Source organism: Schistocerca cancellata, chromosome 5 (assembly GCF_023864275.1).
Source record: "Schistocerca cancellata isolate TAMUIC-IGC-003103 chromosome 5, iqSchCanc2.1, whole genome shotgun sequence".
Taxonomy (NCBI): Eukaryota; Metazoa; Arthropoda; class Insecta; order Orthoptera; family Acrididae; genus Schistocerca; species Schistocerca cancellata.
Genome location: NC_064630.1, coordinates 735,336,191 through 735,349,199, shown reverse-complemented (window position 1 = coordinate 735,349,199; position 13,009 = coordinate 735,336,191). Strand labels below are relative to the sequence as shown.

General features: G+C 36.2%; 2 protein-coding genes across 3 annotated transcripts in view; one reads left to right on the top strand and one right to left on the bottom strand.

Annotated features, from left to right (window-relative positions):
- The window catches only part of LOC126188268 (ataxin-3-like), a 146,600-nt gene extending 138,003 nt beyond the window's left edge, over nucleotides 1–8,597 (bottom strand). For both annotated transcript variants that reach the window (XM_049929838.1, XM_049929839.1), the window contains exons 1-2: nucleotides 8,476–8,597; nucleotides 8,111–8,275 (exon numbers count right to left, since the gene is read on the bottom strand). In XM_049929838.1, the coding sequence (XP_049785795.1) occupies nucleotides 8,111–8,275; nucleotides 8,476–8,589 (279 nt within the window). In that variant the 5' untranslated portion in view covers nucleotides 8,590–8,597. The remainder of the gene's footprint in view (nucleotides 1–8,110; nucleotides 8,276–8,475) is intronic.
- Nucleotides 8,503–13,009, top strand: part of LOC126188267 (cold shock domain-containing protein E1) — an 81,839-nt gene continuing 77,332 nt past the window's right edge. Inside the window, exons 1-2 of the mRNA XM_049929837.1 lie at nucleotides 8,503–8,629; nucleotides 9,035–9,901. Coding sequence (XP_049785794.1) covers nucleotides 9,422–9,901 — 480 coding nt within the window. The 5' untranslated portion in view covers nucleotides 8,503–8,629; nucleotides 9,035–9,421. The remainder of the gene's footprint in view (nucleotides 8,630–9,034; nucleotides 9,902–13,009) is intronic.

Here is a 13,009-nt window from a genome sequence, read left to right as displayed (position 1 = left end):
TTGTACCTAGCCACTCATACAAGCACTGTAGCCAGCATACACACTTTATGATGTTATGGTAGGACTTTTGTGAGACATAATCATTTTGTTAAACATGCTTTTACATTGATTGACATTTGTATCATATGTATTATTTGTAACGTGATACACTTTGTCATAAAGCATGGCTTGATAATGGACCTGAGTCCAAAACGTCGCCATTTACATAAAAACTAACTTCTGTGTAACTGACGGTTTTGTAATTTCGTCAAATCGTGGTAAGTTTCTGCATACTAATTTACAGCATGCTGAAAGTGAGTATACACTTTGGTCCTATTCTGTACAATGTATTGCCAACATACATGAAGAGGTTGGAGAAGCGAACAGCTTTTAGAGTGCAGTTTAGATCATTTTTACTGAAAAATGTTTTTAGAGTTTAAACGAGCCTAAATATGTTACATTATCGTATCGTATTGTATCGAGGACATCATTTTTGGAAGAAAGAAAACTGGCATTCTATGGATTGGAGCATGGAATGTCAGTTCCCTTAATCGGATAGGTAGGTTAGAAAATTTAAAAAGGGAAAGAGATAGGTTAAAGCTAGATATGGCGGGAATAAGTGAAGTTCAGTGGCAGGAGCAACAAGACTTCTGGTCCGGTGAATACAGGGTTATAAACAGAAAATTAAATAGGGGTAATGTGGGAGTAAATTTAATAATGAATAAAAAAATAGGAGTGTGGATAAGCTACTACAAACAGCATAGTGAATGTATTATTGTAGCAAAGATAGACATGAAGCCCACGCCTACCACAGTTGTACAAGTTTGTATGCCAACTACGGTAGCTCCACAGATGACAAAGAGATTGATGAAATGTATGATGAGACAAAAGAAATTATTCAGGTAGTGAAGGGAGTTCGACAGAAGGAAAATGAAGAGAAGGAAAAGTAGTAGGTGAAGCTGGAATTGGGATAAGGAATGAAAGAGGAAGCTGCCTCGTAGAATTTTGCAAAGAGCATAACTTAATCATAGCTAACACTTGCTTTAAGAATCATGAGCAAAGACTGTATATGTGGGAGAGGCCTGGAGACACTGGACGGTTTCAGATAAATTATATAACAGTCAGACAGATATTTAGGAAACAGGTTTTAAATTACAAGACATTTCTAGGGGCAGATGTGGACTCTGACCACAATCTATTGGTTATGAACAATAGATTAAAAATGAAGAAACTGCAAAAAGGTGGGAATCTAAGGAGATGAGACCTGGATAAACTGAAACAACCAGAGGTTATAGAGAGTTTCAGAGAGCATTAGGGATCTAGAATGAAATTTTCATTCTACAGCGGAGTGTGCGCTGATATGAAACTTCCTGGCAGATTAAAACTGTGTGCCGGACTGAGACTCGAACTTGGGACCTTCTAGAAACATCCCCCAGGCTGTGGCTAGCCATATCTCCGCAATATCCTTTCTTCCAGGAGTGCTAGTTCTGCCGGGTTCGCAGGAGAGCTTCTGTGAAGTTTGGAAGGTAGGAGACGAGGTACTGGCGGAATTAGAGCAGTGAGGACGGGGCGTGAGTCGTGCTTAGATAGCTCAGTCAGTAGAGCATTTGCCCGCGAAAGGCAAAGGTCCCAAGTTCGAGTCTCGGTCCGGCACACAGTTTTAGCCAGGAATTTTCAGCATTAGGGATTGATTGACAAGAATGGGTACCTTTGAGGGATGAAGTAGTGAAGGCAGCAGAGGGCTAATAGAAATCCTTGGGTAACAGTAGAGATGTTGAAATTAATTGATGAAAGGAGGAAACATAAAAATTCAGTAAATGAAGCAGATGAAAAAGAATACAAATGTCTCAAAAAATGTCATCAACAGGAAGTGCAAAATGGATAATCATGGATGGCTACAGCACAAATGTAAGGATGTAGAGGCGTATATCACTAGGTGTAAGATAGATACTGCCTACAGGAAAATTAAAGAGACCTTTGGAGAAGAAAGAACCACCTGTATCAACATCAACAGCTCAGTTGGAAAATCAGTTCTAAGTAAAGAAGGGACGCAGGAAGGTGGAAGGAGTATATAGAGGGTCTATAGAAGGGTGATGTACTTGAGGGCAATATTATGTATATAGAAGAGGACGTAGATGAAGATGAAATGGGAAATATGATATTGCGTGAAGAATTTGACAGAGCACTGAAAGACCCCAGGAGTAGACAACATTCCATTAGAACTGCTGATAGCCTTGGGAGATCCAGCCCTGACAAAACCCTGCCATCTGGTGGGCAAGATGTATGAGACAGGTGAAATACCTTCAGACTTCAAGAAGAAATTCCAATCCCAAAGAAAGCAGGTGTTGACAGATGTGAAAATTACTGAACTATCAGTTTACTGAGTCATGGCTGCAAAATATTAACACAAATTCCTTACAGACGAATGGAAAAACTGGTAGATACCAACCTCTGAGAAGGTCAGCTTGGATTCCGTAGAAATGTTGGAACATGTGACGCAATACTGACCCTACACCTTATCTTAGAAGATAAATTAATGAAAGACGATCATACATTTCTAGCATTTGTATACTTACAGAAAGCTTTTGGCAATGTTGACTGGAATACTCGCTTTCAAATTCTAAAGTGATTAAGGCAGTGTATCACATAATAGCACCTCCACTAACTAAAATAAATAATCTTTTGAACAGGGATGCTTTCCTGATGCGTTGAAGTATGCTGAAGTCAGACCTCTGTTCAAGAAATGGTCGAGGGATGACATGGGAAACTATTGTCCTATTTCTATTCTTCCTATCTTGTCGAAAGTGTTTGAGAAATAGCTGCAAACCAGATACAAAATTTTATTGTAAAACATGATATTATTATAAATAAACAATTTAGATTCCAACCAGGAAAAAACACCCTGGATAAAGTAAATAACATTACTGAAAAGGTATGCAAAGCACTGGACCAGAGGAGTAAAGTTGCTGGCATTTTCTGTGATCTTACTAAAGCTTTCGACTCTGTAAACCATGCCTTGCTAATCTACAAATTAAGATGGATATGGGATTAAGGTCAATACTCTCAAATGGCTTACATTGTACCTGCAGAACAGAAAGCAAGTGGTAACTATCACTTGAAATGTGGTGAATTATTTTTCGAAGTGGAGTACTGTTTCACAAGGTGTGGCTCAAGGCTCCATTTTGGGGCCAATCTTGTTCCTAATCTAGGTAAATGACTTACCCACAAATATCAATTCCCAATCAGTTCTGTTTGCAGACAATACTTTAGAAAACTGGTTCCAGTTGAAAACTCGACTTTGCAATAACCCATATTGGAACATTTCCAAACCAAACACTCAAAATGTGCTCAGCTTAAAATACAACGCAATAATCAACTTATGGAAGAAGTTGACACTATCAAATTCCTAGGACTAAATGTGCACAAGAACTTGAACACACATACTGACTCCTTATCAAATAAACTAAGCAGTTTTGCATTTGCAATACAGATACTTGAAATTCTACCGACATGAGTACACAAAAAATAGCATACAATAGTTATTTTGAATCAGTCATTACTTATGGTATAATTTTCTGGAACGATTAAGTAGAGTATCTTGTATACTGAAACTTAAGAAAAAAATCATCACATACATGTGTACCACACAGAAAACAGAATCTTGTTGCCCATTATTTCGACAACTGCAAATCCTAACTGTACCCTCCATATACATTTATGAAATTATCATCTTCCTACACTGCAGGCAAAAATTATTTGAGGAAAATCATTATAACCACACATACAACACAAGAAATAAAAATAATTTTATGCTTCCCACACACAAATTGAAATTATATGAATGGGCTCCACAGTATATGGGGATAATATATAACAAATTAATTGGCAAATATATATTTAATGCTAAGCCAGAGATTCTAAAAATAAGGCTACACCAGGTTCTGGGGGAGAAATGATACTACTCGATAGAAGAATTTTTAGAGGATGACATGATAATTTGAGCTACGGTAATTTAGTGTTAGATTTTTAGATACTATTTTTATTATTGTTGTTATTATTATTATCTCTGCCTTTTGTGTATATAAAACAAAACTTTATTATTATTATTATTATTATGCTGTATGTAAACATCAGCTCTCTATGTTTACGGTAAATTTTACCAAACTTTAGACGTGCCTCCTGTACCCTGAATCACATGATTCTGATTATGTATGTTATGAGACTAATAAACCACAATTCACAATGCAACATATCTCCTCAGAGAAGGGGCATGTTGTAAGTTTGGGATGGATATAGCATGGCAGATGTTCAAGTGTTATACTTTTCAGCAATGCCGTACAGTTTGCTCCCATGTTAACATTTTTCTGAAGTGTATTATATCACAGTTATATGTTTTGGTTATAACAGTGATTCTATTTCTTGTCCCTGTTGTTATCTCCTGGCTGCCTATGCATAAGCAGTTCCCTCTCCAGTCATGTACCCAGCAAGGTGGCTACATCAGTGTTAATGCAGTGTAGTCTTTAATTTTTCCGATATCCTGTAGAGCTTATTTGATACTGTCATCTAATACTGGAATAGTGCACTACAACTGACAACAACAGTGTTGCGTATACTTTTTCCTATGCAATCTTTTCCACCAATCCTAATGAGGTGCATTGAGTTATGAGCTCCCACTTCGCCTGCTTATAGTGTGGGTAGGCATCTATCACACCTTAAAATTGTAGGTGCCAATGCGGCCTCGTTTTTTAAATATTGACTGTTAAAGTTTGGGCAACTCTTTATATACAGACAAGTTTCACTGTTGTGACAAGTGAGCGAGTAGCTGAGTGGGAAGCGAGCGAGACTCCCTTCCAGGCGACCCTGGTTTGAGACCTGCCTATGCTACTTTTGTTTCCTTTTTTTTCAAATGCCTGTTTTAATTTATAATTAATCATGAACATCCCACAAGGAATTGATTAAAAAGAATTACAAGCCTCTACAAATCAAAATTACACATTAAATGTCAAATTTTGTCTCAATATTTTGCGTTTTTTTTTTTTTTATTTTAACATTATTTCATAACGTCAATGCAGTGGTGTTTCCTGTGGATTTGAGAAAATACAGATGCGATTGCGAAGAAAATGAATGTGCATTCGTACAATGTTTGTGGTGTTGAAAGTACAAATGTTTTGATTATTTTTATAACAAGTATCATCCATCGGAATGTACTCGTCAAAATATAGGAAATATCAATTAACTTTCCATTAAATGAAACATATTTTTAATCCATCATTCGTTGGTATTTTTTTTTAAATATTCCCTACCTCAACAGAACAAAATTAAAAATACAAGGAAAAAATTGAACAATAATAAAATATTTCAAGAAATTACATCATGGTTAATTTCCTGTTAAAATAAAAAAAAAAAAAACAACACAAAAGATTGAAACAAAACTTGACATTCAATGTATAAGTTTAATTTATAGAGGCTTGTAATTCTTTTTAATCAATTCCTTGTGAAATTTTCATGATTAATTATAAATTAAAACAGACATTTGAAAAACAAAAAGGAAACAAAAGTAGCATAGACGGGTCCCTAACCAGGGTCGCCAGGACGGGAGTCTCGCTCGCTTGCCAAAACAGTGAAACTTTTCTGTATATAAAGAGCTGCCCAAACTTTAACAGGCAATATTTCAAAAACGAGGCCACATTGGCACCTACAATTTTACGGTGTGATACGTGCCTACCCACACTATAAGCAGACAAAGTGGGAGCTCATAGCTCGATGCACCTCCCAGAAGGTCCCCTCTTAAGTCTTCCATCTCTCTTCCATTACTACACATGTTCTTACCATGTGGCATATCCAGCAGTTTCCCACTACTTCTGGAATCTAATATCAGGTTTTTTCTTTGATTTATGAGCATTATCTTGCACTCAATCACATCTGTAGAATACTGCCATTCAGAAAACCTATAGCAAATGGGAACTCCCAAGTACGTCATTCAGCATTTTCTTAGGATTGTGAAGACATACTTTCATAACCAACAACAATGTCAGAAAATAGGCCGAGTCTGTTGGTGACCCTATCTGATAACTCATATGATATGATGGTACTGGATGCGAAAGAAATAATGGAAGAAGTAAAGGTAACCACTCAACTGCATAATTTATGCACTGAGTGATTGATAGATATGAAAGAATACATAGTGATTGATAGATATGAAAGAATACATACACTGTAATTGCTGCTAAGGTTTTGGACAATATCCTTTCTAAGAGCTAACAAACAAAACAAACACACACACACCTTTCATATGTAGTCAATTCTAAACTGCAGTTTGACAGACATGTTCCTGCTTTATAGAGTTCAACTCGTACTTAGAGAAATGCTGAAAAATTGATGTTTTTAGATGTTAAATATCCTCCCAAAGCTTACTTATGAAGTTTTAAGAACCAGTATCGCATGACAAATCTAGGAATACCCTACTCCCCCCATAGGCTATCACTCCCAGAGAGACCGCAAAACACAATTAGACTAAGTACAGTGCCACTCTAGCATTTAGGCAGTCATTCTTCTTATGCTTTAAATATAAAAGTAACAAAAAGAAATGCTAATGCATGATACAATGGACAGTACAATGCACGGCACAGTTGATCAAAGTATGGATTGATCACCTCATTTTTTAACTACAACTGGAGGAGGAGGGAGCAGAAAAACTGCCCAGGTACATTTCACTGTCAATTTTTTTTTAATTATGTATAACAGAGTTACTTATTCAGATGTTTCTGTTCATTTTCAGTTTGATGACAATAATCGCAATATTTACAAACATTTAATAGTATGTAAAATGTTGTTCTAATGTGCAGTTTAAAATACTATGAAAACTGAATAGTGAATGGCTCACATCTGTAATTTTGGAATTACTTGTCTTAGGATCAAATATGAACGTATCACTGAAAACTGCTGGCAAATCTGAGTAAATAAGCAAAAAAGAGTAAGGAAAAGGAATAAAACATGTTTTATCGTCTTACCTTAGATGACAACTGCTAAAGTTAAAAAAGGAGAACCTACTTCACTATGTATTTTGCAGCACAAGAAAAATCTTTGTGATGTGACACACACAGAACAGAAGCACTCACTTTGTAACACTATAATGGATGTGTAAAACCAGTGGTTGATAGTCAATGTCCTTCAAAGCACAGTCTTTTTTCCACGTGATCAACAAATGTTAAGAATAGTTTGGAGCTAGGAATTCACTGCAATGGCTGACCTGTTCCTATACAAAAACATTCAAGAGCAGTCTGGCCATCCTGACTTCAGCTATCACGATTCTTTCAAGTAAGGTGAATGCTGGGATGGTTGCAGTGATGATACCACGGCCGATTTCCTTCCCTACCCTTGCCTAATAGTCATTTCGTGTATGTTTTATATATGTACAGGTTATATTATTTCTGTAATTTGTCTGACATGTCCTAGACCGTTGTGATGACAATACCTCTGTTGGAACTTTCATGCCAACAAACTTGTAGTGATAGAATAATTAAGTTACAAAAACAGAATAAGTTCCAATGCCTCTTTGGAACCAATTCTGTGAATGGCACTTTTTATTCAGTCACATTGTTTCTTCATCAAATAAGATACATTGCTCTAGGAATATACTTCAACCCCCCACATATCACTCAGATAGGAATCATGAGGATAAGATTAATTACTGCAACTACAGAGGCAGTCAATCATTGTTCCCACACTCCATGCGTGAATGGAACAGGAAGAAATCCTAATAAATGGTACAATGGGACGTACCATACCCTCTGTCATACACTACACTTCACGGTGGTTTGAAGAATGTAGATGTATCTGTAGCTTCTATAATTGCACTGATTTGCAGATGCCAATGCACAGTTATTATGAAGCATATTGCCTATGTAGTACTGGAGTGACAACAGCTGTAGCTTCCTATTCTCCAACTTTCCAGTAGATTTTGTTTCATCGTTTGCTATTAACTGCAACCTTATGCATATTCAACGGAAATATGGGTACTAAACATGGTTCTTAATGTCACATATAACATGTATCAATGGGACGCCTTAAATCTAGAAACTAGCATAAGTTACTGTCTGTTTAAACATTTTGTGCTGTCACACATGTGTACCTCCAAAAATCTTCTGTACTCTTCGCTGTCGACACCAGATTCAGACATTCTTAAACGCTCTTCATAATCCATTCGCTGTGCAATAGTTGCTAAATCAACGGCAGTGAAATATGGTCCCTGCAGCAAGGCATTCAAACAGTGCTGCGCACATAATGATCCTTCTTGCTGCAAAAGAATACGTTTAAATTAATTAAATATAAGGTTAAGAACAGTACAAATATCCAACACAATTGTTACGAAAATGACGACAAAATAAAGTTTTCCTACAGAGATTTCTGGACAAATACCTGCGTTATATTCGCTAGAACAAATACGCTACTTAAATCGTTTACCAGCCGAACACTGAATATTTTGTTGTATTTTACCTTTTCATGAAATATCGCCTCCATGTTCTTACATCTGTGACGTATAAGGACGACCCAATGGGATTGATGTCTTGTAAAATACTTGCCTGTGTTTTTGAGTTCGAGTGTTGACATTCAACATGGCGGCATGTCGTCAGTGCTGTGCTGTGTCGTGGTGAGATAGTTAGATTTAAATTTATAGCTTATTTTTATTACTTTAACGAGTTGTCTGTCACTGGTGTACTTGAAAATTGTTTATTATTCTCTGTATTTACTATGAATGTGATGAATTCAACTTATAATTATAAAAACCGAGAAAACGTAAGGCGGTCTTCAGTTCCAAATTATATAGCTGGTGTAATTTAAGGAAACATGGATTAATTGGCATTCCATGCCTCAGATTTAAGTAAAGGGAATAAAATGTACATAATGTCAAAAATAAATTTATACTAATTGTAGAACTGTTACGGAACAATTTGCTTTAAAATTGTGTGGAACTTATGATGTGTGCATGCAGTTGTAAAGTGTGTGTTTATGCATACAAAGTTTTGATATCAGTTTTTCTTTCTTTTCTTTGCAGCTTGTGTAATTATTAGAATAGGAAACTTGAAACAACGATCAGTTTAAAATAAAAGTCAAAAACACAATCCGCACCCAGCACGCATTGAAGACATCTGAGGATTTTTCCAACATCATTTTTCATTTAGGACCTTCTTAAAGCTCAGTGATATTAGAGTTAGTGCATCTACAAGGGTGCTGGAACAGACTTTTTCGAATTCGTTCAGGCACTAGTGACATATTAAACCTATGATGGTTTCTTTTATATTTTCATTTTAAGGATAGAATAGGTGAGAGCTTACTTTGTGCATATACGTTTCTTGTATTTTTACGTGTAGTTCTGTGATAAATCTCTCTGAACTTGAAATCAGAAGAAACGGTGCATTGGTCAGCATAACTTGTAAAGACTATGTCCAATAATCCTCAGTGGAAATCATTCCAGCCGCCAGCCATGAATACAGAAACAGCAATACTTGAATTAAATTTCAAACCTATGACAATTTCTAATAATTCTACCACAAGTTCAGACGTTCATAACTCGTCCAATGGTACGAGTTTTAGTAACAGTGGTAGCAATCAGTTTCAGGGTGCTCAGTCATCAACAAAAGACACTGCAACCAGTGCATTTAACAAGGGCAGTTCAAACAATCATTATTCATCCAGTTATAATTCATTCCCATCATCAAATAGTACCCGTGGAAGTGGACGGTATTCTGGTAATGCATTTTCTAGCAGTGAAGGAACAAGTGTGTTCAATGGTGAAAGCTTGCCTTCACCTCCCAGCAACAACGGTAGTGCCAATTCAAATACAACCAGCAGTTGTGGGTACAATGATTCCTCGTTGGGAAGTCAAGGCACAAGGGAGACTGGTATTATTGAAAAATTGTTGGTGAGTTTTTCATGTTCATTTTTTTTGTTAGATGTTTTTATGAAATATCACACATGGAGAGGAGGTGAAAAAATTCAAAATATAAAGCAGACCATATTATATTCATGAAATTTATCATCGATGGGATGGTCAGTTCCATGTCTTCATTTTGCCTCCAATCCATCTGTGATAATTCATCCTTACTACTAATAACTTTGCAGTCAAGACAACTTGTTAAGTGACAGTTTGGAATAATTGCAGATGATTTATTTGTCTCAGAAGAAGCTAGCATATTAGATATTTGTAACAAAACTGTATTTCATTCTATCATACTTTAGCCACTGCATTTGTGTTTCGGAAGTTCTGTAAAACTGCTGGAAATGAACTATGAAAAATACAATTTACTCGTATACTAATGTGACTCAGTTTATAGTAGGCCTTTACCATTTGGAACTACAATAAGTTTTAAAGCGCTTCAAGCTGTGTGGAAATTTAATTTTCTTTGGGCTCCTATTGCTGTCAGTTCCCTTTCCACTGCTGTTGATCACCTAGACTCCATATCATTTCATAATGTGACAGGCAATGGTTTCATTAGGTAGTATCATGTTCTACAGATCATTTGCACAATAAATCTTAATGATGTGGAACGAGCCATTTCATATTGACATCACAAATTACTTTGTAAATGCACCTTAATGCTGATGGTGTTGAAAAATTAAAATGGAGACCTACATATGTGACTACCCACCACCCCTTAAACTTTACAATAATAGTTTATATGACAGGAAAGAATGAAGTTGGTGCTTCAGTTTGATATTAATCTACAGCCACAACAACAACAACAACAATAATAATAATAATAATAGTTTTCCAAGTTGGTTTCTTTGTAGTAGTTACAGTGTCATTTTAATAGGTATTGATAGCTGTGTCATAACAACAGTGTTGTTGCATTCCCTTCCATTCATTAATTCTTGTAGTATTGTTTGTTGAGAAGTTGAGTAGCAGTAATATGGGTGGAAATATAAAAGATGGGTTTAAGGGTCAGGCCTAGAGGCATTCTCAGTGTTTGTCATATTTTTGTTGTTTACATTCTAATCACTTAAGCTACAGGTTTTCAGTTTCTCTGATCCTACACCATAGGCTACCTAAAATATTGAATTTAGTTGGTTTTTTTTTTTTTTCAGTCTTAAATAGAGTTGTTATGTGCATTATATTGTAAAGATGTGTTCCTACCTGTAGAAAATGTTGCTTCAACCCCCACACTGTATACAAACAATAGGTAGGAAGTCATATATTCTCAGAAGAATTTTGTGTACTTAAAGGTATGTCCACATGCCGTATCTTTCATTGTACACGTGCTCAGATGCACACACAGTCTGCTATGCATCCACTTTGTTCAGCAGTTTCTTGTTATGAAAGGTAGCAGAGGAAGAAAGCACAAACATGATTATGAATATAGTGCTCACTATCCAATACTAGACTGACTGGTACTGTATTCTGAGAAATATAAAGTGATAGTAATGTTTTGTATGCAAATTATAGAAGAATGTCACAGTAAGATTTTGATTTTCTGCAAGGGAAACTTTGAATTTGTATCTCTAGGCAAGTTACTGTTATGCAATTTCTGCTGTGATAAGCCTGGCAATAGCATTTTGTTATCTGTCAACTGGTAATTCATATACCAGTTTGAGCTCTCTCTTTCACATTTCAGTGATTATCCCTAAAACTCTGAAATGCTTAAAGCCTGTTCTTTGTGACTGTGTGAAAGTTGCTTAATGATTGTGTAAAGATTAGGTAGTCGACTTTCAAAACATAGTTTGTGTTTTAGTCCATAAGGAAGACACTTTGCTCAAGTTCACTCGAAAAAGGTTATAGATTAACATTCTTGGACTCAAAAATTTGGGAATGTCATAGACCCCAGAATCCACTACATTGAAGGTCGTGTTTACCAAATTTCCAAATTTGTATTTCCATCTTTGATGTTCTTCATTTCAATTTCTAGAAGTTTGTTGAGCTCCGTCTGTGCCATCTTTTCCAAATGTTGAGATTTTAGGCCTCTCAGTTTTTGCCCAAGCATGCATATTGATCCACAATTTTCATGTACATTATTAATATTTTTAATAAATTTGTAGGTTGCTGCTTCTTTTTTTCCTGCTCCAAGAATTGTTATACTCTTTGTGGTATTATGACTGAAGACTTTGATCTCAGTTTTAGTTCACTCCATATCAAGCCCATGCTTGTCATTCGGGTCATTGCATTTCAGCCTTTTGTTCAGATAATCTCTAGAAGCAGATATATGACTTCTTGTTGTAATCTTCTAGATATTTCAGCAGGCTTTTTGTGTACTGAACAGACAGACATCATTGCAAATAAATCTACTGGAAGCATAACCTCAGCAAAGTACTCAGCATCCAAAAGAAATTCACCAAATTGCCAAATTTCTTTTAAGATGCTGCTAATGATATGTTTGTGTTTTAGTGTTTGATAGCTTCACTAGCACAAGCCAGCAAACAGCTGTTGTGCCCATTCTACTTTGTTTGGTCATTCATCAAATGCAGTATGTTCACTAGCAGAGTCTGGAGTGATCCTTATTGATCATGGTCAGTCATGTAGCACATCTGTTCAGAGGCAAAATAACCATAGAAAACCCTTATACTATTTTGAGTTACAAGTATAGAATGTCATTGTGTCATTAATGATGAAAGTTGTTAGTATGCAAAGTAGTTCCAACATGAAGGCTATCAAGTGGGCTTCAGAGAGAGCTGATAGGTACTTGGTAACTGCTGTATTTAGGAATTAGTGTGTGATTCACAAATATGGGGTTGATGATGCATCATTTCACTTGAGTGACATCCTGCTTCCATGTACATGAAGGCAGTTGTTCTTATGTGTCACTTATGGTGAACATACAGCGGCCCTTCCACCACCCTGCAGAATGACTTCAAGGGAGAAATAAGGAATCCTGCATATCGTGGCAGGAAGTTACTGATATCCGGCAGTTCTCCCGTGTTTTTATGGAACAATCAGTACGCCGGGAAAGCTTTAAACATCACATCAACCAACTCTACGGGGAGGAAGTGATGGAATGTATTCGAAGATTCGACAAGTTACGTGAAAGAAGAGCGAGGC